At 38.3% G+C, this 26,643-nt stretch overlaps 1 protein-coding gene across 27 annotated transcripts in view; it reads right to left on the bottom strand.

The window, feature by feature from the left end:
- The window catches only part of obscnb (obscurin, cytoskeletal calmodulin and titin-interacting RhoGEF b), a 64,112-nt gene that overhangs the window by 11,547 nt on the left and 25,922 nt on the right, over positions 1–26,643 (bottom strand). For 2 of the 27 annotated variants that reach the window (XM_065258638.2, XM_065258655.2), the window contains 35 exons: positions 25,588–25,668; positions 23,969–24,049; positions 23,213–23,293; positions 22,422–22,502; positions 22,060–22,140; positions 20,984–21,250; positions 20,391–20,657; positions 19,861–20,127; positions 19,457–19,723; positions 19,053–19,319; positions 18,650–18,916; positions 18,215–18,481; positions 17,858–18,124; positions 17,242–17,511; positions 16,400–16,669; positions 15,745–16,023; positions 15,126–15,383; positions 14,623–14,889; positions 14,140–14,412; positions 11,945–12,211; positions 11,207–11,482; positions 10,849–11,121; positions 10,457–10,747; positions 10,096–10,365; positions 8,636–9,889; positions 8,068–8,349; positions 7,621–7,702; positions 6,764–6,897; positions 5,072–5,269; positions 4,877–4,918; positions 4,574–4,672; positions 4,184–4,402; positions 3,439–3,469; positions 3,282–3,316; positions 3,060–3,161 (listed from right to left, as the gene is read on the bottom strand). In XM_065258638.2, coding sequence (XP_065114710.1) covers positions 3,060–3,161; positions 3,282–3,316; positions 3,439–3,469; positions 4,184–4,402; positions 4,574–4,672; positions 4,877–4,918; positions 5,072–5,269; positions 6,764–6,897; positions 7,621–7,702; positions 8,068–8,349; positions 8,636–9,889; positions 10,096–10,365; positions 10,457–10,747; positions 10,849–11,121; positions 11,207–11,482; positions 11,945–12,211; positions 14,140–14,412; positions 14,623–14,889; positions 15,126–15,383; positions 15,745–16,023; positions 16,400–16,669; positions 17,242–17,511; positions 17,858–18,124; positions 18,215–18,481; positions 18,650–18,916; positions 19,053–19,319; positions 19,457–19,723; positions 19,861–20,127; positions 20,391–20,657; positions 20,984–21,250; positions 22,060–22,140; positions 22,422–22,502; positions 23,213–23,293; positions 23,969–24,049; positions 25,588–25,668 — 8,013 coding nt within the window. The remainder of the gene's footprint in view (positions 1–3,059; positions 3,162–3,281; positions 3,317–3,438; positions 3,470–4,183; positions 4,403–4,573; positions 4,673–4,876; positions 4,919–5,071; positions 5,270–6,763; positions 6,898–7,620; positions 7,703–8,067; positions 8,350–8,635; positions 9,890–10,095; positions 10,366–10,456; positions 10,748–10,848; positions 11,122–11,206; positions 11,483–11,944; positions 12,212–14,139; positions 14,413–14,622; positions 14,890–15,125; positions 15,384–15,744; positions 16,024–16,399; positions 16,670–17,241; positions 17,512–17,857; positions 18,125–18,214; positions 18,482–18,649; positions 18,917–19,052; positions 19,320–19,456; positions 19,724–19,860; positions 20,128–20,390; positions 20,658–20,983; positions 21,251–22,059; positions 22,141–22,421; positions 22,503–23,212; positions 23,294–23,968; positions 24,050–25,587; positions 25,669–26,643) is intronic. The other 25 variants (XM_065258649.2, XM_065258650.2, XM_065258639.2 and 22 more) reach the window with 25 other exon arrangements.

The following is a 26,643-nucleotide window of genomic DNA, read 5'->3' as shown; positions in this document are numbered from 1 at the left end:
AATTAATTGCAGTTGATACTTTTTATATATATAATTTATAATCTGGTTATAAATTTCAGGGAGAAAAGCAACAACCTGTTATTAAATTAGATATAAATGAATAGCAATCAGCTGTTGTTCAATTATGTAGGAATTATGTATTCCTTAAATTCTATACTGTATATATTTGTTATTTGGGATAAAATATTTTTAAATGTAATACATAAATTATAAAATATAATTTATACATTAATAAATTAAATATAAAAATATTATATAAATAATACACAATACACAATACATTGAACACATAAGTTTACATGTTTCAATTGGTGTCAGTGCTCATTGACATAACAATAGACATACTGTACATGTATTGTACAACCATTAAACGCCACATTGGCCACTGAATCGCGGGTCAACGTCACCGCCATTTTGGACCGGGCGATACTGCTTACAACCACATAAATGTAAACGAGGGAGCTGCTTATCTCATGAATAAAATTTTATTTTACAATTTACGTGGAGTACAGAAACTGTGTCGTCTCCAGTTATTCACAATCTCGATAGTTAGACATGGAAAATGATTTATTGTTAAGCATTGACATGGCTTGTTTTTGGTAATTCTATAAACATTTCTTAGGTAATATAATTTAATGGTACGTAAATAACGTTTTCAATTTTTTTTCAACTGGTCAAAGGTTTTTGTGATCTCTTTTTTATTTATCAAATGCATTTACATATGACCATTACCTTGTTCGACTTTATGCGTTGCAGCTAAAACTGACAGACTGATGACGTCAAGGTACCGCGAGAGCGAGACGAAATCAGACTTCGCATGATTTCTCGAATCATTCTCGCGGTACTTTGACGCCACTGTAGACGTCATTAATCTACTGGTGCCTTTCGGTTATTGACGACGCCAAGTAAATTCAGGCGAGTGTTGTCTTTATTACATTCACGAAAATGTAACTTTGATTTAAGATGGGCCACAAGAAAGTTGATGGATATACGATATGAATTTACGGGTAGAATAAAAGCGCTGAAAGGTGGATGCTGACTCTGAGAACAAATTATGAGGAAAACTGTCCTTCGTTTGTCGCAATTTTGGGAAACGTGAGCAGCAGGGGAAGGTAAGCACCATATTATAACTCGTTCACGTTAACATGGTTAAAATTGTTTTACAAAGTTAAATTTGGTTGGTTTAGTTATTACAGAAAAGATACGGTCAAGTTTTTTGCTGTTATTTTATGTGTCATATGTTAAGCAATAGGGGTTGTTAAAATATGACAGGGTGTGAAAAGTTTGGAATCCGCTTGGTTCAGAATGTTGTGAAAGTATATTTTCTTAAAAATACTGATAGATTTTTCCAACTTCCTTTAAGAAACAAATAACTAATGCTAGCCTATATACTGGTAAAAGAAAATTCCCACAGAACAATATTAAAATTGTATTATTACATAATTTGACCTGGTCACCAACAAAAATAAATACTGTAGTATACTTTAGTATTTACTATAGTAAACTGTACTAAAATTCCTTGATACTAGTGTTTTTAAAACTTACTACAATAAATATTAAAATACTAGACAGTATATAACGTTACTGCAGTTGATGAATTCTTTATAGTAATACTACAGTAAATCTTAAACTAGTGTATACTACAGTATTTTGACTTGTGGGCACCTGTAGGGTCCAACTTCAATGATGTCATTGACTATTTCTCCTATGGCTTAGCATGCACTAGGCCATATCATGCTATGACACCATAATATGCTCATTTAAATCAACGCAGTTTGCACAAAACCAATGTATAGTATTGCTCATGCAATTCCATACATCTAAATAAATAAGGCAGCAAGCATTTCAACCATTTTTTGTGTATACTGAAACAGAGACACCGTGTTTAATGATTTACTTTGTGCAGTAAACGAGACCACTGAATGTCAAAAGTTTATTATGAACTGTGATGAAAGGCCCTGATTTTGTAGAACCATGACTTAATACCATAGAGCCACACGTAATATGTATACATTTTCATAAATTTGAATAATAATTTGTTATTTATATTTAATGGAAATAATATTTAATTTTACTTTTATATTTAATGGAAATAATTTTTTGAGTTCCAACGTAATTGGATTAATAATAGTAATTGGTTTAATTAACAATAGCCTCAGAGGAAAAAGTCATGGTTCTGTTGTGTTACACTGGAGGTTCTGCAGATACATACTGGTTACTTTGGGCCAAGATTTCATCCACTGGAGCACTTGTTGGTTCTGTGAGCTGTCTGAATAAATCAATGCTTCAATGAGAATGAGGGTGAATAGAGGGAGGATGGATGAATGGATGGATGGATAGTTTGATAGACAGACAAAAGAATGGAATCAGTGAATTGAAAAGTAGTTATGGAATCCAGAAAGAGATGTTTTTTACAAGATTAAATTTTCCTGTGAAGAGAAAGGCTGGAGAGTATAATTAAGCATCTGTAAAGTGAGTGTAAGACAGGTGTAACTCTATTTCAGTACTCAGTAGTACACCCTGTGACGAAAACTCAAAGCATTTGGACACACAGAGCTCACTCAAAAACAAAGCAAACTGCTTTGAGTGAATATTAGAGCACATTTGTAACTAAGAAGCTGCTTAATATGTCAGTAACTGGACATACAATAATAGAATAGCAAGCACACAATTAAATGTATATAAATGTATAAATATGTAAACATTCGTAATTCAGAGTATTGTGGCAATGCAAGTTACAAAAAGTTTAGTTCATTTTTAGAGATGCATCGATAGGACATTTTTGTCACCGATACTATAGCCGATTATTCAGGCTAATGTATGCTGATACCGATAGTTTGGTGGCTATATTAACTTGCATAAACTAAATTATGAAGATGACATTTTCTAAATGTTATTCATTATTATAATGTCCTTTAATTTTGAACATTAAACTAGTGATGTTACTTAAAAAGATAGCTTTTATCGGCAGATACCGATTATTGGCAGATATATCGGTGCATCTCTATTCATTATTATTATTTGCGCAAAAAGATTCTGTAAAAATATGTTTCTCTTACCTTGAGTGATCTTGGCAGATACCATTTCTGTGATTTGCGTTGTGAGCTTTTGTAGAAATTCCTCTGAACCCACTTCACCCATGTAAGGTAGTTTGATCTCTCCTGACATGTGATCACAAAACTTTATTTGTAGTGTTGCAAATAACTTTACAAAATTGATAGTATAAGCAAACATGACATACAGTTATGTATATAGTAATTTAAAATTCCTTAAATATTCACCTTCGTGAGGTGGGCTGATGGTAATTCCAAGAACCCTGCAAAAAATATATTATGTATAATTCTTATAAACCACCAAACTATAACCAATTTATAACTTTAGCTGTAAACCAGCTCCTTTAACTAATTTATAGCCGTAAAAATTTATGTCTAAACTTACTCTGGTCCCACTTTGGCCTTTTGTTCTGGTGCTGTTGGACAGAAACGTACAAGCATGATGAAAATAAGCACTAGTGAGATTAGGTAATTTGACAATAAAAATATGTTCAAAGAGTAAATAACAAAACAATGAACATATATTCTAAAAATGCGGAGTTATTTTTAAACCAGCGTTGTGTCAGAAAGGGACAAACTTAGTTGTTGGGTTAAATTAACCCAGAAAATGTTTATATTATTAACCCAACAATAGGTTGAAACAACCCAGCATTTTGGGATGAAACAACCCAGCTATAGGGTAAATTACATCCCAATAGGTTGCGTTTGTCCATTTTTGACCCAGCGTGTTTTTTTTAATGTAAATCAGTATTTAGACCACACATAGTACCGCCACACCAAGTATTTAGAGTATTTATTTATAAAGTAAGTATTTATAGGATATTAAATATTAAACCAAATGGCAAGGAAATACAAATATTTCTCAAACTGGTTGGATTTAAAGTAACTATATATAATTGCTCAGAAATTTCAAAATAAGTTGCATTATTTGTTTGGAGAGGCCACTTGGCCTAATATTTTCTTGGAATCAAGTATATCTGTAATAACGTTATCATCTAAAAATGTCAAAATACTGCCACTTTATAAAGACTCTACTTGTTAAACTTGGTATTAATGTTTAAATTAAGTAGTTAATATTATTAAAAAAACATGACATTTTTATGTTAAGTAGTAAAGTATGAGTTTCTGACCAGGCTCAACGTCCAGTCTGGCCGTGTTGACCGACTGTCCAGCACGGTTGGTGGCAATGCAGGTATACATGCCACTGTGTTCCTTTCCCACTTCCATGAGGATTAGACTATGCTGACGACCAGAACTGGCCACCTTGTAACCTGGTGTGTCTGCCTTGATCCACAAAACATCTTTCTCTGACACTTCCTTTAACCAGTTCACCGATGGAGTCGGGGAACCTTTGAAAATATTGACATGTAAATCAAACCTTAACATGCCTAATGATGGGTTCTGCATGTCAGAATTAAAGCACATAAATACATAATACTTCAACAAGTAAACCAATAGATAAACAGAAAGTTATGAAAGACTTAAATCACCATGCATTAACAGTTTTTACTTGGCAATACCTTCCACTTTGGCTGACAGCGTTATACTTGCTCCTTGTTTCACCTTCTTGTTGCTGAACCTCTCTAGGAAGCGTGGTGGCACAAGTGGCACCTTTGATTCTATTTGTGGCAAAATACAGTCGAAAAATTACATGCATGCATAACCTTTTAATATCAATACAGCAAATGAATCTGTGAGTCTTGAAGAATGATCAATCGGAAATTACAACATGCTGCATTTGCATTGGTTTGCACTATGTGATTCAAGTATTTATAATCAAATGTGCTGTATTAGAGAATATGTCGCATAATGCAGATGTTTACCTCTCATTTTTACTTGTTCAGGCATTAGGCGCTCTCCAGGACCTAATAAGCACAAATTAATTAAATAGACACTTGTAGGCCGTCTCTACCATGATATTTAAACCAAACAAAGTAAAATTTTAATAAAAAAATATTTGAATTAAAGTCAGTTGAATTAAAACAGTCATTGAGAAAAAGCATACAAGGTAAATTTACCCAATACACTTAATCGTGCTGAAGAATAGGCGGAGCCAGCAATATTGCTAATGTATGCCGAGTACTCCCCACTGTCCTCTCGGTTAACATCCAAAATCTCAAGACTGTGCACATCTCGCTTGGATGACAAAGAAATTCTGCTGGATGCTTGAATTGGGGTGCCATCTTTGAACCAATAAACCCTTGGAGTAGGAAATCCTGCAGATTTAAAGTTGAAAAAGGCATCCGATTTTACTTCCATAATAAGATTTATTTCTAAGTGAAACTGAATTTCTATGGGTTTCCAGAACAGGGTTAGACTAGTCCTAAACTAAAATAAATGTGAGAGCTGTCCAAACTGAAAACAACTTGCACCAACTAGGGCTGGGATAAACTATTATTTTTTAAACGATTAATCTAGCGATTATTTTTTCGATGCATCGATTAATCTAACGATTCATTTTATCAGTCCGATTAGACTTCGATTCGATTCTCGATTATCTCCCCATTAATTAACTAATAGCAATTTATACATGTTGATTTACATATCTGAATGTAAACATTTCAATATATGTTTATTTCTCTTGAAATTTCAAAATAAAAAAGACTATACAAGTGCAAAATAATGCATTCTTAGTCAGAGGTACCATTTAATAAAGCGTTTGCAGCGCATACTGTGCAGTTTAGTAACAGTATAAAAACTTGCTGTGAAGCCGGCGTGGACTTAAGCCACTCGCGTTGCTACTACTCTACGGAGCCGCCTTTTTGGGTCTGACGAATCGACGTATTTTTTGCGTCGACGTCGTTGATTACGTCGACGCGTTGTCCCAGCCCTAGCACCAACATATCTTAAAATACATCAGTGCCCTTTGTTTTGCCTCAAAATGCACACAAGTAATGTTTTTAGTAAGGCATGTTTGTTAAAAATAGTTATATTTTCTAATTAAACTAAGGCCTAGTCCTTGCTTAAACTAATCCCTGTCAGTGAAACCACCCATAAGTGTTTTTAAGACTTCATTTTATCTAAAAGAAACTAATGGGATTATGAAAGTTGGGAGGGGATAAAAATAAGAGAATGTTACGTCAGATAAGCAAGTTATTAATTTCTGTAAGTTTATCTTTTTAACTCTTTCACCGCCATTGACGAGATATCTCGTCAATTAAGAGAAAACGCTTCCCTGCCAATGACGAGATTTTCTGTCTTTCCGCAACTTTTTAAACCCGGAAGTATTGCCCTATGGCAAGCGGCTGCATGTCCGTGTCTGTTTTAAAGATCGCTCTGAATGGGATCTCTATGAAAAGTCCCTCACAAAAATGGAATTATCTCTGCTTTTTGCTCAAAATGTGGTGTTTTTGCAGAAACCTACCCATATTCAAAAGCTGATTACAAAAGAACCACTGAAGGTAGGATTAAACGTTTTTTTTTTTGAAAGCAGAGGGTCTGTTTATTTGGTATATTGTATGTTTATATATTTAAAGAAGAACATTTTCTGGAAGGCATTAAACTTTGGTGAAAATCATGAAAAACGCTGGCGCTGGCTGGCAACTTTAAAAAAAAAACGCTGGCGGTGAAAGAGTTAAAAACATTATCAAGACAATTGTTTCTATGGAATAACATGCAGACACTTAAATAAATCAGATATAAACAAACAATATTGATAAAATACAGCATGAAATAAAAAAATTTGCATCCATGAAGAACACAAAGCCTACCTTTGACTGTAACACTCAATTTGGCAATTGGTGCTCCAGGACTGAGGATAAGATCATGTAACTCATCCACAACCTGGGGAAGCTGTTCATCCTCTGCTACCGACTCAAAGGCCTCTGTGTCTCTGTGCTCTGAGCTAGAAAAGAATAACTCAAATATTTACATAAAAATAGTGACATAAAAAATGAACTGCTAACTAAGATATGACATATTATCATTTCACTTAGCTGTTGTAATCTAATCTACACCAAATATACACTCAGTGTTTAAAACTTTCCTTACCTTACCCTGATTTACAACAGTAAACTTATAATAATGATTTTTAAGTTGAGCCGTTGGGTTGGATTTTCCAGGAAATGTCAGTTGTTTTTTAACAAACTTTAAAGGAATCTGTAGTTTTATGTTTTAAGCAGAGATGGCAAGAGAGGCAAAATTGCAGCTTTAAAGTCATCATGTAACGGAAGTAACGATTGTCTTTTTGCCGTATCATGGCATATCCGATTGAAACAGTTTCTGAATTGAGAAAAAAATGTAGGGCAGGACTTGATTTCATCCATCGAGAACTGATTAGATCATTGGAAGTTGATCATTGGAAGGCCATGTTGCTAATTGCTAATCGCCGCAATCTTTGAGCAGTCCCGTCCTCGCATCATTATTCGTAAAAAGAAGTAAGGTAATTTCAAGGAGGGTAGGATGTTTATGTTTTTGATTAAAGATTATGAGGGCACATAAATAAAAATTAATGAAGCGCACAGAATTAATTCATAAAAAAACTACAATATTCCGTAAAAAAATTCAATTTCATGGTGACTTTATCATCACTGTGAAATATGTGCAGAAATATTAAACGAGATCTTACCTAGACACATAACCTTTAGCACTGACGTATGACGATGTTTCTGTGGCATCAGCTGCAGTGTCATAATCTGAACTGCATGACACTAAAGATATAAAAACTTGAATCAGTAATGAAATCAAATTATTTTGAATGGTTTGAAAACACAGGAGCAAACGGTTGAGAGAAATTCTACATATTTTATGAATAAAAATGTATATTAATAAGTAAATGTGTTATCTTAAACAGTGAATGAGTATCTATCGAAATTGTTTTGAGAATGTGTGTATTTACTGGATCTAAAACATCATTTTTTTCCAATGAACATGCAGACACATTTTTGCTGTTTGTACAAGCACTGGTAAAAGAAAGTGTTAGTTAACACAATTTTAGATTACATTGCTTTTTCATCTATGAAGTTCAATTCTGGAGGCTGAATATTCTTTAATATTCTTTTAACAGTGTACTCACTGTCCACCCTTAGCTCAGCCTTGCTGGAGGCGATGCCACTGTCATTTTCAGCCATGCATCGGTATACGCCCATGTCTGTGGGGAGAACAGCTGTGATAATAAGCTGATGGCGGCCATCCAAGTCTTCATTGATCATGTAGTGGTCATTCTCTTCCAACAGCTTTCCATCCTTGAACCATCGCACCGTGGGATGGGGCTTGCCAGTGATCACACAGTCAAAACTGACTGGAAATCCATCCGGAACATCCTGGCTACGGAGCTCCGTGAGGAAGATGGGGGCCGCTGGGAGGTTGGTAGGTGATCGAGGTGAATAGAAGGCAAACAAAACAAACAAACAGTATATGGCAACACTTTTGACTCAAAATGCTGAATTAGACAGAAACATTGCATGCCCTAGCTTTAAATGTCATGATCTTTCATCATTTCTGCAAATTTCTAAAGTGCTGTAGGTGCTGGACTCTCATTACAAACATAACCAAGCTTTTAACCATGCAAATATATAAAGAATTAAAGATAACAGTAAGTACATAAATATTAAAACTGCATGCAAGTGTAGGAGTTGTCATACCAGGAGGTGCTGTCACAAAACTAGGCGTTGGACTTTCCTGAGTTGGGGTTAGGGAGCCGTCTTGTGATGCGCCCATCTTTGTGATACGCAGCTCTACCTTAATGCCTGCTTCTATGATGGCGGTTTCAATGGGCACTCCTTGATAAGTAAACATTTCCTGGAAGCGCTGAGAAGCCACTTGAGCTTCACTACAATTATCAAAGCGAATGTAGATATACTGGTCATCTTCCCGGTATGACTGTAGATCTGGTGGTGGTAGATCTCCTTCATCAGCACTCACAAAAGGTTCCTCCTCCACATCTGGAGGAAGACGGGTGCGCCAAAGCCGGCGTAAACGTTTGCTTGCCTGACGTAAAGTCTCATCCATCTCGCTTCCTGAGGAGCTCTCAGGTTCACTATCTGCACTGTAGCCCAATGTTAGTGGTCGTCGCCCAGAAGATTCTCTCGATGTACCCACAGTGACTTTTCCACTGTGTGTTGACACGCCAAATTTATTGGTGACTTCACAAGTGTAAACACCTGTATCTTTAGTCGTGGCAGCTGTCACTACTAGAGAGCAGGTGCCATCGTTATAGATGTCTATATGGTAGTGCTTGCCATCTGTTAAGGGTTCACCATCTTTCAGCCAGCGAACTTTTTCAGGCTTTCCTTCCACAATGCACTCTAGATGAATAGTCCCATTAGGCTCTTTTGACTGATCCTTGAATACTTCTTTAAAGACTGGTCGCATGTCCTTTCTGGCCTTATAACCTTTGAAGGCTGCTTGAATTTTGACAGCAGCATCTAGCAATTCATCGCCTTTATTAGCCTCCATGAGGGGCTCCACAGTTGTCTGTGAAGCTGACTGTTCAGTCATTTGGAAGTGCTCAAACAGTTTCTTGGAGGCGTTAGTCTCAGTGGAACTTTCCACAGCTCCAGAAGATTTGCTGGTTTTCTTAAGGTAAGACACCAGGCTTGTCCCACTGAGAGAGTCTTCATCAGAACTGGTGTAGAGATTAGGCTCTGGTTTTAATTTGGGAGGTGCTTCAACAAGTCTTTCCTTCCCTTTTACTTCTTTCTCAGGTACTGTACCCCCTTTTGCCTTTTCTTTTCCATCTTCTTCTGGCAGCTCCGAAATCGAATCTAATGTGGGTTCTCGGCTCATTCTTCGCTTCTTGGCCACTGCCTCCCACAGATCGTGCAAATCTCCCTCAGAAGCAGCTTCAGGAGGTAGTGTGGGTTGGCTACCCACATCCTCAGAAACTGTTGTGTTATCTGTAATCAGTTAAACACCATAGATCAGTCTAACTCATGCATTAGGTCTACATTAATAAATGTAGGTCCTACAAACATTATTTTACATTGGTGCAGTTATCATGAATAAAGGAGTGGAGCCATTCCATATTTTGGGGCCAAGTCACTCTTAAAATATTATTTCCACACAATGACAGTAAGATGTAAGGTTATGCCAAGTAAAGTACCTTTAAGGTTTAGGTTGAGTGAGGTCTTTGCCTCCTCTGAGGCCACACAAGAATAGGCACCCTGGTCTGCAGACTGAAAATCCTTTATGAGCAAAACTTGGCTCTTGCCATCTGTAACTACTTGGTACTTTACCCCAACATCTATCTCTCTGTTGTCTTTGAGCCATGTGACTGGTTTGTTCTCTGCAGAAAGTTCACATTCCAAACGAACTATCTTTCCTTTTTGGATCTCAGAGCTGCCTAACATTTTGGTAATGGTCACTGGTGCATCTGAAGACCACAGATGCATTTGAAAAACAGTTAATGAAACAACAAGAATTCAACAAGAACAATGGTGTTGATCATATATTGTAAAGCTTACCAAGTTTTACGGTTTGAGGTAATTGGACGTGTTCACCAATGCCCGCACAATTAATTGCTGCAACACGGAACCTGTAACCTGCTCCTGGAATGAGGTTCTCAACCAGAAATTCAGTGTTGCACACTGGTTCTGTATGGCAGGGCAGCCAGAGGACACTGTCTACAAGACGCATCTCTACACGGTAACCCAGGATTGGGCTTCCACCATCATTGAGGGGGGTGAACCAAGAAAGTGTAACGAAAGTTGGGCCTTTACTGACCAACTCTGGGTCTTCAGGTGGATCAGGCACAGCTGAAAATAACAAAACAGAATGAAAAAGGTTAGACAAAAAGAAAGAGAACATACTGTAGGAAGATTTAGTAGTATTCCTATTGGCACAATATAACCCTTACTAATTACGGTGAGTTTGGCCATTGATAAGGCATCACGAGCTGCAAAAGTGATTTCCTGTGTTGGCTGAGCATTTGCTTTCTTCAAGATTAGGCTGTATGAAGAGCCACTGACTCTCATGGTCCAGCTGTCATCACGTTGAAGTTCAACACTGTTAGCATACCAAGTCACTTCACTTTCTGGCACAGCTTCATTCAAAACACAAGTGAACTCCACTTGCTCTCCTGCAATGGCCGTCTTATCCTCCAAAGGCTTGACCACCTTCACTTGCCAGGCTTAACAAAAAACATTCATGACATTAAAACAGCAACATAATACAAATAGCAAATTTATTGATAGTTTAAAGAAAAAATGCCATACTTTTAACAGACAGAAGGGCAGTAGTTGTTGCTGTGCCAGCTTGGAATGTAACTCTTGTATTTTCACAAGGATGCACATCTTTTAAAAGCAGAAGATGGCGCCGACCACTCTCAAAAGAAACTATCTCCACATTTGCAGACTCCTTCAGAGGCTGGTCATTGAGTAGCCACCGGCAGTCTTTGATTTCAGGGCGAGATAAGGCACATTCAAAAAGTACTTCCCCGCCATTAATGGTCTCTACATTACTCAGTTCCTGGACAATTTCAATGGGTTTGGCTGCAAGAAATCATAAGAGAGCTTTAAGCATGCTGAAAGAGCACTGTTAGACACATTAGACAAATCATTGCAATCTGGCCTGGGCAGTGTACAGTAGCTTTATTGCATCAAATAAGCTTTAATGCAACTTTTCACTAGCATCTAGCATACTGCATTGGGTAGCATAGAAAGCAGGCATAGCACTTAAAGCACATTGATGTTTCTCGCATTGCCAGCTTAATACAAGCCAACATTTCCAAATTTAGGAAAAAAACAAATGTTTCAAAATGTTAGTTTAAAGACAGCCAGCACCATCTGTCATTTAAGAGTCTATTAAAGTCTGTCCCAAAATGATACAGTAATTAACCCTTAACAGCTTTCTTTTTTATCTTATCTGACTTGGAATGATACTTTATGTCTGGACTGTACTGACTCTTTAAGTTTCAGTTATTAACTTGCTTTTCGGACTGCAGGTGTGCTCACCTTGCACCCTTAGGTGCGCCACCACAGAAGTCCCTTCTGCCTCACAGGAGTAAAGTCCCCCATCCTGGGGTTCCACACAGCTAATGTACAACCGCGCAACTGTCCAGTCCTGTTCCACTATTACCCTGCGACCATCGGCTTGCACAGGTAAGCCATTTTGCTTCCATACAGCCTTGACTGGCCGGGAGTACTGACAGATGAACTCTGCAGGCTGGTTCTCTGCTACATGTTGGTCCTCCATGGCACTGACCACCTCCACATTGGGATCTATACAGGATGGGTGGTGTGGGTAAATGATATTGGGTTCACAAGACCCCAGTCTATTTTGGAGTAGAGCTCTTTACCTCAAACCTCATTCAGTCCACGAGTAGTGTTTAGAGTAGTTTGCAACTACAATGCAAGCCTAGTGCATTTTTCAGTTCATAGAAGACATTATGTTTTGAAGCCATGTTTTACCATCTTATAATCTTTCAAAATGCATTGTGATAAGCTATCTCTTTAACTTCTCTACTCCAAACTGACCAAGGACATCATGGTCAAATACAACTAACAAAGGCTACTATCTGCAACATCAGGTTACATTAAGTCCAAAACTTACAAGTAAATGGATCATGCATCAGATGGAAAATAAATGTATATAATGAAGATTGTTAAGGATAATTAGAGTGCAAGCCAAAGCAACACCATTATTTCATTTAATTTGCAGAGTGACTGTAAGAACTTCGATTTTAAATTAGTGAAGTTATGATTAAAGGCACTGTAACGCTGTAAGTTGACTTATGTATACTTGGAATCAAATGTTTTACAGTAAACAAAAATGTTGATGTTAACTACACTATATTGTCTAACTATTAGATGATTATGTCCATGTTAAAGCCTTATATCAGTTCACTATTTTAATAATTAGTATTTCAATTTAGTACTCAAATAGAAGCCATTAAATTGCAGCCATGTGCTGACTGGTTAAGGTTAGAAATGAATGGCACATGAACTATATGCATCCATGAATTTCAATTACTTCCTGTATATTTTAACAAGCTGCAACATTCCCCTGCACACCAGGTTCAGGTTATCAAAAGCGTTTTAAGTTTTATATTTGTAATTAAAAAGGTTTTACCCCCCCCCCCAAAAAATGTGCAATAGCCTCCTTATAACAAAGAATCTAAGCGGCTAACACAAAGATTAGTTCTAGGCACAGGTGACTCAAGAACTGTAAAGCAAGAGATTTTCAGCTTGCTGTGGCACTACTGCATTATTTAGATGGGATAGGCAAAGGTTTTCTTAACTACAGTCTTTGGAAAACCACTTTGGATTAAGGGGCAGTCACACTACACATTTATCGTGGGATACGCGATAATTTGCATGCGATATCAGGCACATCTCATCAGTAAAGCCGGTTCCTTGATTAGTAGTAAATCGGCATTACCTGCTTTCAGATGGAGCGGCATTTACTACACAAAGCTGTAGTTTCCTGACAAGCTGGGCCATATCACATATATATCACAAGCGATACATCCGCAAAAATTAATGCGAAGTTACCCCGATTGTCATTGGACTATGGCTTTGTATAGTAAATGCCACTCCATCTAATGGCATGTGATGGTGATTTACTTCTAATCACGGAACCGGCTTCACTGATGAGATGCCCAATGACAATCAAATGCAAATTATCGCGCATCCCTCATACACATTCTATTGTGTCAGAGCGAAAACCCAAGCTCGTGCAAAGATATTTCGCATTTCCAAAGTACTAAAGTTATGATTCTCAACTGCGAATTCGAATCATGTAGAGATATGTGACCAGTAGAATACCCGTATGTCATGGAATGACCTTATTCTCCACTGAAAAGCAAAGATTGACGATGCCAAACAACTTATATTGACGAAGTGCTTCCCGCCCATATCCGCAGTAATGTCAGAAAAATATTTGCATGCTCAAAGTCCAGTGTGACTGCCCCTTTAGGGATATTGTTACAAAACATTTCCGAAGAACAGATTAAACGAGATTATTGATTTAGAGTTATCTTCTTTAACTGATACAACAACTTAACGCATAATGCATAACTAAGTGAGTTACTATATTTATTAATTTAAGAAATTCATGAACACAATATTAGTCCATTTAGACCTCAGTTCTGCAAAGCCTTTAGCAGAAGGGTTTTAGTTCCCACCAGCCCCAAAACACAGACTGGTACCTTTCACTAACAGCTTGGCAGAGGATGTCAGGGCACCTGTTTTGAACAGGACTGTTCCCGAGTCATTAGGAGAGAGGTTCCTTAGGGTAAGGGTGTGGACATGATCTTCACCTACACTTATCTCACTGAAGGTATTGTTCTCCAAACGAGTGCCGTCTAGCCACCACTGAACTCTGCCTTTTGCACGGCGAGAGAGCTGGCAGGAGAAAACTGCCTGTTCGCCCACAAACACATCTGTATTCTTTATACCCGACACTATGAGGACCTCAGTCTCTGCAGAGACCAGACATATAAATCCTTAGGTCACCGCTAGTGTCATACATTTATGATGTTTGCAGTATGTCATTAGAGTTTTATGAGGACATATGTTTGAGTTCAAATACTTTCTAAAACTACCTTTTTATTTGTTTCATCTTATAGGTGAATTGGCAACTAAGAACTTAGATACAAATAAAAGACTAATTTAGGATTGATATTTAATACCTTGGACTGTGACTGATGCTGTGGTCAGCTGGTCTCCAGCATCACATGTGTAGTAGCCATTGTCCTCTGGATCCAGATCATGGACATGGAGCTCCAGTACACATCCTTCCTGTATCATTTCATATTTCCTACTGGGATAAAGCACCACTCCACTCTTTCTCCACTCTACTTTTTTACCCGGCTTAGAGAGCTCACAGCGCAAGGATATGCTATCTCCCTCTGTTGCCTTCTGGTTTTCTAATTCCTTGCGGAAGAACGCAGGTTGTTCTGATGAATAAGAAAAAAGTATATAATATAGATGTTCATTTTTAAAAGATTGGCGAAGCCCTTGTGTGCAGCTGGGCTGTGACGCTATCAACAATCTTTTCTTTGTTCCACAGTAGAGTAGGCATTTACAAAGTGGAAAGAAAAGAAAGCAAGTCTGGTCTTCTTAGAACCCATTCGCATCGAATGTATCGAAACATTTGAAACAACAAATGTCACAGGTCTACAAACCCATTTACCTTTTACAGTAAGGGTGGCGCAGCTTTCTGCATCTTTGGTTTTGCAAGTATACAGCCCTGCATCTCCTTCCTCCACCCTAAGGATGCGGAGTTGATGAACAGCTCTATCCTTGTAAAGCAGATACCTGCTCCCTGCCTTTATCATCTCCTCATCTCTGTACCAGGTGACAGAGGCCTCAGGGTCGGAGGTCATGCAGGATAAGGTGACTGTTTGACCCTCGTTGGCAGTTATGTCCAGAGGCTTCTCTAAGAATATGACTACGGACAGGAGAAACCCAAACCTAAGTGCTGTCACAATCATCACAATGTTTGCCTAAAGACTTAGACACTTAGTACTTTAAATAGAGATTCACTAAATCAGAAACTCATATTTATAGAACAACTTCCTGAACTATTAAGACCAGTAGAAATGAGAGAAAATGTGATGCTGGATGTCTTAAGAAATATTGGAACAAAATTAATAAATTCAACAAAATTACAACTTTGGAGCGTAACTGGAAAATGGAATAAAAGCAGTTAGAAGCTTTTTTGTTACTATTGCGCAAAATTAGTGCAGCTACTACACTTGGTAATGACAGACAAATAATTTGGTTGCTTGCTACTTTAACGTGCGTTTTACCTTTGGGTTTCTCCTGAACCATCAAGTAGGCGACGGTCTTCTCTTGGCCAACCACAAAAGCTACATCACCTGAATCATCTGGTGTGACCATTTTCAGCACTAGGCTGTGTTCCCTTCCTCTGCAGCTGATTTGATTCAAGTCATTGTTTTGAAGGTGGTTGGAGCCGAGCCACCACTCGACATTCGTAATCCCTGAATGGGACACTTCACACTGGAAGACTGCATCTTCGCCCGTTATCACAGTCACATCCTTTAATTCTTGAGTGATTTTTACATACTCTAGGGAATGGACGGAAGGAAGGGCGGTGAAGGGAACTATCAAAGTTCTTTCACAAAGCTCAAAAGAGATCTTAGTATTGCCCACTGCCTGTCTATTAAAAATGGATTATAATGTGAGATGATGTATTCTCAGTCTTGGAATTTTGATGTGACATTGCACATTTTAATCCAAGAATGGAGGACAGCACCAATATAATATACATAACATCGTGAAATTTGAAGACTTGGATCATGTCAAGAGACTACATAAAACCTGTCAAGGTATCCATGATTTAGGATGCACATTTTCTCCCTATTTTTGGAGTGTGAAATGGGCAAACATTGAGAAATAATTGCATTATTATTGAGGATTTTACAAAACAGTCAAGCTAATTACCTTTGACAGTCAGTGTGGCTTTGCTCTGTTTGTCTCCAGCTTCACATATGTACTCTCCACCATCTTCTACGGATAGCTTATGGATCACCAAGGTTTGAATTGTGCCTTGCCTCTTTATAGAATACTTCTGTCCATCGGATAGGACACGTGTTCCTTTTTTCCAGGTCACATTTGCATCTGGGATTGAAGTCTCACAACATAATGTGGCATTGTCTCCTTCATCGACTTCTTGGCTAGACAAGTCCTTCACAAATGATTGCACAGGGATTGCTGACAGGAAACAGTAAAATAAAGATTACAGTACACAGTAAAATACATATGCAACACCCCAAAACCTGAATTTTGAAAGATCTTGAGATCTCTCTGCAATTTGTATTCGCAGGGACAAGGTATGCCTAAACTTAGATTTCAGAAATCAGAAACAGTTAAGAGCAGTGAAGCTTTTGCAAATTATTAATAGTCAACAATGTGGATCTTGACCACTTCTACAGTACATAGGATATTCAAACAAATACAACTCAATTGCTAACCAAAAATGATGCAGATTAAAGCAGTAACTGACAAATGCAGACAACATTTATGTAGTACATGCATGAACAGAAAATGTGTTGTGGCATTGATGCATCATTTGATGGTTAGTCGCATGCAAAAGCAGTTTAGTGCTACTAGATGAAGTACATAGACATACAGGTCATAGCCATACAGATGTAGACATGCATTTGGTAATACAGTAAAAGAAACAATACAGCACGGTGTACAGTATGTGTTTGAAACTCAAATGCAATATTGGTATGGTTAAAGGATTCAAAAAAATTTTAATAATCTAAAAAGTTAATTTTTACCTTTGACCGTAAGACAAGCGAAAGAAGTGTGGGAACCCACATGGAAGGACACTGTCCCTGAGTCCTTCTGGGTTACACCTCGTAGTGTGAGCGTGTGTCTTTTGCCCTCTTTTTGGATTTCATTCATCTCATTGTTCTGAAGTGGAATATCTTGAAGTGTCCACTGAACAATGGGTGCATTGTCATGAGAGACAAGGCATTCAAAATGGACATCCTCACCTTCATTGACAATGCAGCTCTTCAGACCAGTTAAGACCACGATTTCAGGCTCTGTCCAACACAGCATCCCAAATGTTTCAGTTGGCAAAAGAAAGCAACATTCAACCACATATTTCAATGACCACTTTACAGCCTCAATACCAATTTAACATCTACAACATTTAGCTATCTGCAAACATACACATTAATGCTATAGATTTTTAAAACTACATTCAGTGCAGGTCATGATAGAGATGACTTGACAGGTCATGAATAGTTATGCTAACTGCACCAAAATCCTTTGTAATCTGCTATAGCAGGGCTGACATAGTTATGTCAAAGGATGGTGTTGTAATGATGAAAAGAGGATGATTAGATAATTTAGGAGGGATGATGATCTTTATCTGGTGATTCCTACCATTCACAATGAGTCTGGCAGACGTCCGATCATGTTCTGTCTCACAGGAATATTCTCCAGAGTCTCCTCCCTGCAGTTTGTGGATAATAAGAACGGCCTCTGCCCCATCCTGTTTGAGTTGATATTTGCTGCTTGCTTCCAATACACAATTGTTTTTCTTCCAAGTGACTTTGGCTCCAGGTTTGGTAAGTTCGCATCTAAAAACTGCATTTCCCTCAGCCTCAGTATCCAGATTTTGCAGAGCCGTTTTGAAAAGAACCGGCTGAGCTGTAAAATGGTAAGTATGTAAAACAAGATTCTAGGTCATCATGAAGTAAAAACAATGACAAAAGATACGTGATTTCCGTGTAAGCCTACCCTTAACTTCAAGATGTGCATGGCTTTGCTGATCTCCACTGTCACAAATGTAGTCACCAGAGTCAGAAGGTTCAAGATCATGTATGACCAGCTGAACATGGTGGCCATCATGCTTGAATTCATATTTTGCACAGGGACACAGGCCAATTTCACCCCTGCGCCACTCAACGGTAACGTCTGGTTTGGAGAGCTGACACTGGAAGACGATGCTGTCTCCTTCAACAGCTGTCTGGTTCCTCAAGTCTTGTGTAAAAATGGCTGGAAGAGCTGCCAATTTAAAGATTGGTATAAGCTGCCATAGATTGACTTGTAGCACATTGAATTTATAACAATTATCTAGACAAGTAAGATCAAGACTGCCCCTCTGGACAAATGTGATGCATTTCAACTAGGGTATTTTGATAAAAATTCATTAATTCATGAGCCATCTCCTACCATTAATCTTTATGTTGGCTGTGGTGACATTGTCTCCACAATCACAGGCATAGTCTCCAGCATCTTCAAGTTTAAGATCAGTAATCTTAAGCTCAGCAGTAGTCCCAACTTGCTTGATGACATACTTTCCTCCAGAATGGATCACCTGTGTTCCTTTTCTCCATACCACAGGAACTCCAGGTTTTGAGATTTCACAGTGCAGAGTAACACTGTCCCCCTCTTGAAACTCCTGGTTATGTAACTCATGCTTGAAGACCACTGGCAATGCTGAGAAATCAGGCAAAGTTGTTGAAACAGTATAAACCAACATTACATGAAGACATTATTGTAGAGATGCAGTTTTGATAAAAAACAAGAAGATTCTTCGTTGTTGAAGGGGTTTCAAATAACAGCATAATCCTACCATTGACTTTGATGTTGGCAGTGCTGATGTTGTCTCCACAATCACATACATAGTCTCCAGCATCCTCAGATGCAAGATTAAGGATCTTCAGCTCAACAATAGACCCAGCTTGCTTGATGACATACTTTCCTCCAGAATGGATCACCTGTGTTCCTTTCTTCCATACCACAGGAACTCCAGGTTTTGAGAGTTCACAGTGCAGAGTAACACTGTCTCCCTCTTGAACCTCCTGGTTATGTAACTCATGCTTGAAGACCACTGGCAATGCTGAGAAATCAGGCAAAGTTGTTGAAACAGTACACACCAACATTACATGAAGACATAATTGTAGAGATGCAGATTTGATCACAAAACAAGAAGATTCTTCGTTGTTGAAGGGGTTTCAAATAACAGCATAATCCTACCATTGACTTTGATGTTGGCTGTGGTGACATTGTCTCCACAATCACAGGCATAGTCTCCAGCATCTACAAGTTTAAGATCAGTAATCTTAAGCTCAGCAGTAGGCCCAGCTTGCTTGATGACATACTTTCCTCCAGAATGAATCACCTGTGTTCCTTTCCTCCATACCACAGGAGCTTCAGGCTTTGAGAGTTCACAGTGCAGAGTAACACTGTCCCCCTCTTGAACCTCTTGGTTGTGTAACTCATGCTTGAAGACCACTGGTAATGCTGAGGAATCAGGCAAAGTTGTTGAAACAGTATACACTAACATTACATGAAGACATTATTGTAAAGATGCCATTTTGACCACAAAACAAGAAGATTCTTCGTTGTTGAAGGGGTTTCAAATAACCACATAATCCTACCCTTGACTTTGATGTTGGCAGTGCTGATGTTTTCTCCACAATCACATGCATAGTCTCCAGCATCCTCAAATGAAAGTTTAAGGATCTTCAGCTCAACAATAATCCCAGCTTGCTTGATGACATATTTTCCTCCAGAATGGATCACCTGTGTTCCTTTCTTCCATACCACAGGAACTTCAGGTTTTGAGAGTTCACAGTGCAGAGTAACACTGTCTCCCTCTTGAACCTCCTGGTTATGCAACTCATGCTTGAAGACCACTGGTAAAGCTGAGGAATCAGGCAAAGTGGTTTAACCAGGGAACGCATCTAGCTTGATCATTTACACTTTATATTGTCAAAATCACTTTCATTGCTGAATGTAAAAATCCAAGATACTACAAACCTAACAAAAACAACTCACAACACAATACTAGGCATAACACACCACTAGTACCAATGAACATTAAAACATTATAGAAAACAGCAAATAGATCTCAAAACAAACACTATCTTCATTGTTGAAATGGCTGCGGATGATAGCTCAGTCCTACCATTGACTTTGATGTTAGCTGTGGTGGTGTTGTCTCCACAATCACAAACATAGTCTCCAGAATCTTCAAGTTTAAGATTTGTGATCTTCAACTCAACATTAGACCCAACTTGCTTGATGAGGTACTTTTCTCCTGAATGGATCACCTGGGTTCCTTTCCTCCATACAACAGGAATCCCAGGTTTAGAAAGTTCACTTTGCAAAGTAACACTGTCCCCCTCCTGAAATTCCTGGTTCTGTAGCTCTTGCTTGAAGACCACTGGTAAGGCTGAGGAAGGCAAAGTTGTTGAACCAAGAACAGCATCTTGTAAGATCATTTGTTCTCGACTTTAAAACAAAGTATTTCATTGCTAGATGTAAACATTCTTCTGGACAAGCTTTAATTTATGCATTTTAACCACCATAAAAGAGTTGTACCAAAATCACACCACAACCATAGCTATATAAATTCAAACTGTAAACACAAAAAATGCAACTCATTACAGGACTAACTAATGCATACCACGTTACCATTTAATAAGGAACTCATTTTTTAAATCACAAAATAAGCATTCTTCATGGTTGAAGGGGGTTTAAATAAGCGCCCGGTCCTACCATTGACTTTGATTTTAGCTGTGGTGATGTTGTCTTTACAATCACAGGCATAGTCTCCAGTGTCTTCAGGTTTTAGATCAGTGATCTTCAGCTCAACAGTAGACCCATCTTGCACAATGTTGTATTTTCCTCCAGAATGGATCACCTGTTTTCCTTTTCTCCATACCACGGGGACCCCAGGTTTTGAGAGTTCACAGTGCAGAGTAACACTGCCGCCTTCATCACATGTTTGGTTTAGAAGTTCTTGCATGAATTGAACTGGGAGAGCTGTTGAGGTAAGCACTTTTTTAGCATCTATAAGTAAACCGTGTTTTTGCAATTCAGTTTTACATGATTCTGTGGTAACAGAAAAAGTGCAAAGGTGTAGAATCAAGGAGTGTGATGCATCCGTCTCATCAATTTATATTGTCACGCAAATATACAGTAAAAGTATAGACAATTAATTAGGACAAATCATTTTTGAATTTTCTATCTAAAATAAAACCATTCACATCTCAGATTCTGAATGACGACTTCACCAAACCACTCAGCCGTGGGTGTAGTTTTTGGAGGGGAATAGGGGAGCTAGCCCCTCCAATAATCCAAACAAACAATTACAAACCACTAAATTTACCCCCAAAATTATACACCTGAACCACCAAGGTTCTTGAATCTGTCCCTACCTCAACTTTACTCGACTTAGGACTCTTACGTTGATAGCATTCTTGAAGAACAATGTTGGAAACCACAAATCTTGCCATCTTGACAATCAATTAAGACAATTATATAATATTAATACGTCCTACTTATCTTTATGTAAACAATCATTTTTAAACCTTCAGGTAAATATACCAATTAATGTCCTTTAGACAAACATTGAAAAACGCAAGAATTTAAAATGCTTTTACAAAGTTAAAAATGAATAACGAGGACACACAGCGCACACTACAAATAAACAGTCCCTTAAAGCAAAAGCGAATGCTTGACATCCCATGCTATTCTTTCCGAACAAAGCATCGCTAAACATTTTGACTCATGCTGTCATTAGCACATAAAGGTGCTGTGCCACAGACAGGTAATGGACATCATTTTCATACCACGGAGTTGTTCCTGCTTTTCTCTCTTCTGATACGCAGTGTCTGTTTCAGAGGCAGCAGATGCAGTGAGGAACTTTGGAACTGTGATAAAAACAAATTCACCTAAACTGCACATCTTTATTGAAACCATAAGGATAACAAAATTGCAGAAAAAGCGATGCCTTTGTCAGCCAAATGAATTATGTTGTTGCAATGACACACCCATTACGGTGCATCCTTATTACAACACCCCCCTTGTGGCATTATTCCTGCCTTTTGTTCACACAATGCTGGGTCAATGCTGGGTGTCAAAAATAAGCAAGCATTTTTAGAGTGCATAAAATTGCTGTGCCATTAAAGGGTAATGTACATCCGTTTCATACCACTGGGTATTTCCTGTTTCTCTCTCTCTTGCTTCTGGATGTCTATTTCAGGGGCAGCAGATGCAGCGAGGAACTTTGGAACTGTGATAAAACACAAATTCACCTAAAATGCGTATCTTTACTAAAAACCATAAGGATAAAACACAAATGCACTAACTTGAAGTGACCAGCACAATAATATAGAGCATTCTAAGACTTTTCCAAACCACTCAGTCGTGGGTGTAGTTTTTGGAAGGGGAATTGGGGAGCTAGCCCCTCCAATAATCCAAACTAACAATTACAAACCCCCAAATTTAGCCTAACCCCCCCAAAATTAAACTTATGTACAGTTGACACCTAAATACCCTATGTTCTTGAATCTGTCCATACCACAACTGTACTAGACTTAAGACTCTTATGTTGATAGAATGCTATTTGAGAACAATGTTGGAAACCCCACATCTTGCCATCTTGACAATCAATCAAGACTATTACATATTATCAACACATCCTACTTATCTTTATGTAAACAACAACTTTTAAAAACCTACAGGTAAATGCACAAATAAATGGCCTTTAGACAGCATTGACAAACACTTGCAGGAATTTAAAATGCTTTTACAAAGTTATAAATGAATAAACGAGGACACACAATGCACAAAACAAATAAATAGTCCCTTAATGCAAAAGCAAATGCTTGACAGCTATTCTTTTCTCAACAAAGCATTGCTAAACATTTTGACATGGACTCATGCTGTCATTAGCACATAAAGGTGCTGTGCCACAGACAGGTAATGGCATCAGTTTCATACCACTAAGTTGTTCCTGCTTCTCTTTCTCCTGCTTCTGGATGTCTTTTTCAGGGGCAGCAGATGGAGTAAGGACCTTTGAAACTGTGATAAAACACAAATTCACTTAAACTGCGTTACTTTACTGAAACCATAAGGATAAAACACAAATGCACTAACTTGAAGTGACCAGCACAATGTAATGCATTCTAATGCTGCGTTCACACAGCCGCGTTAGAGGCGTCAAGCGCGAGTGATTTCAATGTTAAGTCAATGACCAGCACAATAATATAGAGCATTCTAAGACTTCACCAAACCACTCAGTCGTGGGTGTAGTTTTTGGAGGGGAATGTGGGGATTTAGCCCCTCCAATAATCCAAACTAACAATTACAAACCCCCAAAATTAAACTTATGTACAGTTGACACCTAAATACCCCATGTTCTTGAATCTGTCCCGACCACAACTGTACTCGACTTAAAACTCTTATGTTGATAGAATGCTATTGAAGAACAACGTTGGAAAGCACCTATCTTGCCAATCGATTAAGAAAATTATATATTATCAACATGTCTTACTTATGTTTATGTAAGCAATAACTTTTAAAATCACACAGCGCACAAAACAAATAAACAGTCCCTTAAAGCAAAAGCGAATGCTTGACATCTCATGCTATTCTTTCCTCAACAAAGCCTCGCAAATATTTTTGACATGGACTCATGCTGTCATAAGCACATAAAAGTGCTGTGCCACAGACAGGTAACGGACATCATTTTCATACCACTGAGTTGTTCCTGCTTCTCTTTCTCCTGCTTCTGGATGTCTCTTTCAGGGGCAGCAGATGCTGCGAAGAACTTTGGAACTGTGATAAAACACAAATTTATCTAAACTGCACATCTTTACTGAAACCATAAGGATAAAAAAGCAGAAAAAGCGATGCCTTTGTCAGCCAAATTAACCATGTTGTTGCAATGACACACCCCTTACAGCGCATCCTCACTATGACACAACAGCATTATTCCTGCATTTTGTTCACACAATGCTGGGTCAATGTTGTGACCCAGTGCTGGGCAAAATAACCAAGCATTTTTTAGAATGCATAAAGTTGCTGTGCCATAAAAAGGATTCAAATGTTTTAAACAAATTCATCATGAGTTGTTCCTGCTTCTCTCTCTACTGCTTCTGGATGTCTGTTTCAGGGGCAGCAGATGGAGTGAGGATCTTTAAAACTGTGATAAAACACAAATTCACATAAACTGCGTTTCTTTACTGAAACCATAAGGATAAAACACAAATGCACTAACTTGAAGTGGCAGCACAATTTAAGGCATTCTAAAGGGCTCGTTATAGTTGTACGTAGGTCCTACGGCGTAGGTTCCACCTCGGTTTCATTTATACTTTTGCGTCGTCATCCATGTCGACATGCAAACATGCGCGCAGACCGCTGGTAGGCAGTATCCATGTGTGTAACCACAGTAGCAGCGTGACCGTCAGAGAAGAAGAAGCTTGGCAAGTTAACCCACAAACGAAGAAGAAACAGCAACTTGTTGTGTATGATTTGAGAAGACCAGCAATGATGGAAGTAAATAAACAGCGACTTTTGTTGCAGTTTGAGGTAAATCACTCCTCAACATGGTCCGTTTTTGTTTTCATCGTCGCAAACGGAAATACCTATGACACAGTTTTTTTACCTGACGGGAGGGGTTCTGGTGGACCAATCACAGCGCTAACGGTCCGCATAGAACTGACGCTGTTAAAAATTTTGCGTTGTGCACATCAGGCTACGCACAGGCTACGGATAGCTACGCCGTAGAACCTACGCATGACTATAAATCAGGCTTAAGACTTCACCAAACCACTCAGCCATGAGTGAAGTTTTTGGAGGGAAATGGGGGAAGCTAGCCCCTCTAATAATCCAAACTAACAATTACAAACCCCCAAATTTACCCTCCAAAATTGAACTTATGTACAGTTGACACCTAAATACCCCAATGTTCTTGAATCTGTCCCTACCACAACTGTACTCGACTTAAAACTCTTATGTTGATAGAATGCTATTTGAGAACAACGCTGGAAACCCCACATCTTGCCATTTTGACAATCAATCAAGACAATTACACATTACACATCCTACTTATCTTTAGAAATATGCACAAATAAATGGCCTTCAGACAGCATTGACAAACACTTGCAAAAATGTAAAATGCTTTTACAAAGTTAAAAATGAATAAACGAGGACACAAAGCGCACAAAACAAACAAACAGTCCCTTTAAGCAAAAGCGAATACTTCCCATGGTATTCTTTTCTCAACAAAGCCTCGCAAAACATTTTGACATGGACTCATGCTTTCATTAGCACATAAAGGTGCCACAGACAGGTAATGGACATCAGTTTCATACCACTGAGTTGTTCCTGCTTCTCTTTCTCCTGCTTCGCAGTGTCTGTTTCAGGGGCAGCAGATGCTGTGAGGAACTTTGGAACTGTGATAAAACACAAATTTATCTAAACTGCACATCTTTACTGAAACCATAGGGATAAAAAAGCAGAAAAAGCGATGCCTTTGTCAGCCAAATTAACTATGTTGTTGCAATGACACACTCCTAACGACACATCCTCACTATGACACACCCCTTATGACATCATTCCTGCCTTTTGTTCACACAGGATGCGTTCTGAAATATTACTACGTCCCAGTTACAAAAGAGATCCCAGAATAAATTTCAGGACAGGTTTGCGTTCACATAGAAGGCATTCTGGCATTTTTTTTGGCAAATTTCTGGGATCAACGCGCTGTGTAAAAGGTAGGGTTGGGAATCGGATTTCAATTTTAATTCTGGAATTGAATCCATAAGAAAGTAATCGGATCCTTGTTATAAAATTACAATTCCACTTAATAATTCCGGACCGCACGGTCACATAATTTTCACGTCATCTGCACAGTGCGCTGGATCGTCTGCTCAAATACTAAAAGTCAGTTTGCATGATAGACCGCGGTGCAAGGCGTTGCAAGATGGGTTTCACCAGCAATATGGCAAAGCATTTGTAATTGGGGCATTGTATTGAATAAAAAAAACATCATGTTTGATGCGTTGCACATTCTGAATGCCGAGTGCTCTTTATTGGTCACCGACGACAGTAGCCGGCACATGCTACACGTGAGACCCCCTTCTCCCTTGCTTCGCTTACACAGGAAAAAACAGATTTCATCACAACATTTATAGTGAAAGGCCTGCATGCATTTTCTGTTGTTGAGTCGCAATCATTTACATAGGTGTTATGTTATAAGGGAGAATTATTTTGAGATAACTTAGCCATCTTTGTTTAAAAGTTTTTATGTAGCCTCCTTTTTTGTTTTCAGTATTTTTGATTTATAAAGGCTTGAATTTGATTGTGTTTCAATCCTTTGGAATCGAAACAAAGAATCATTAGGAATCAGAATTGAGAATCGGAATCGA

Source organism: Paramisgurnus dabryanus, chromosome 22 (genome assembly GCF_030506205.2).
Source record: "Paramisgurnus dabryanus chromosome 22, PD_genome_1.1, whole genome shotgun sequence".
Classification (NCBI taxonomy): Eukaryota; Metazoa; Chordata; class Actinopteri; order Cypriniformes; family Cobitidae; genus Paramisgurnus; species Paramisgurnus dabryanus.
This window is presented reverse-complemented; position numbering and strand designations above follow the sequence as displayed.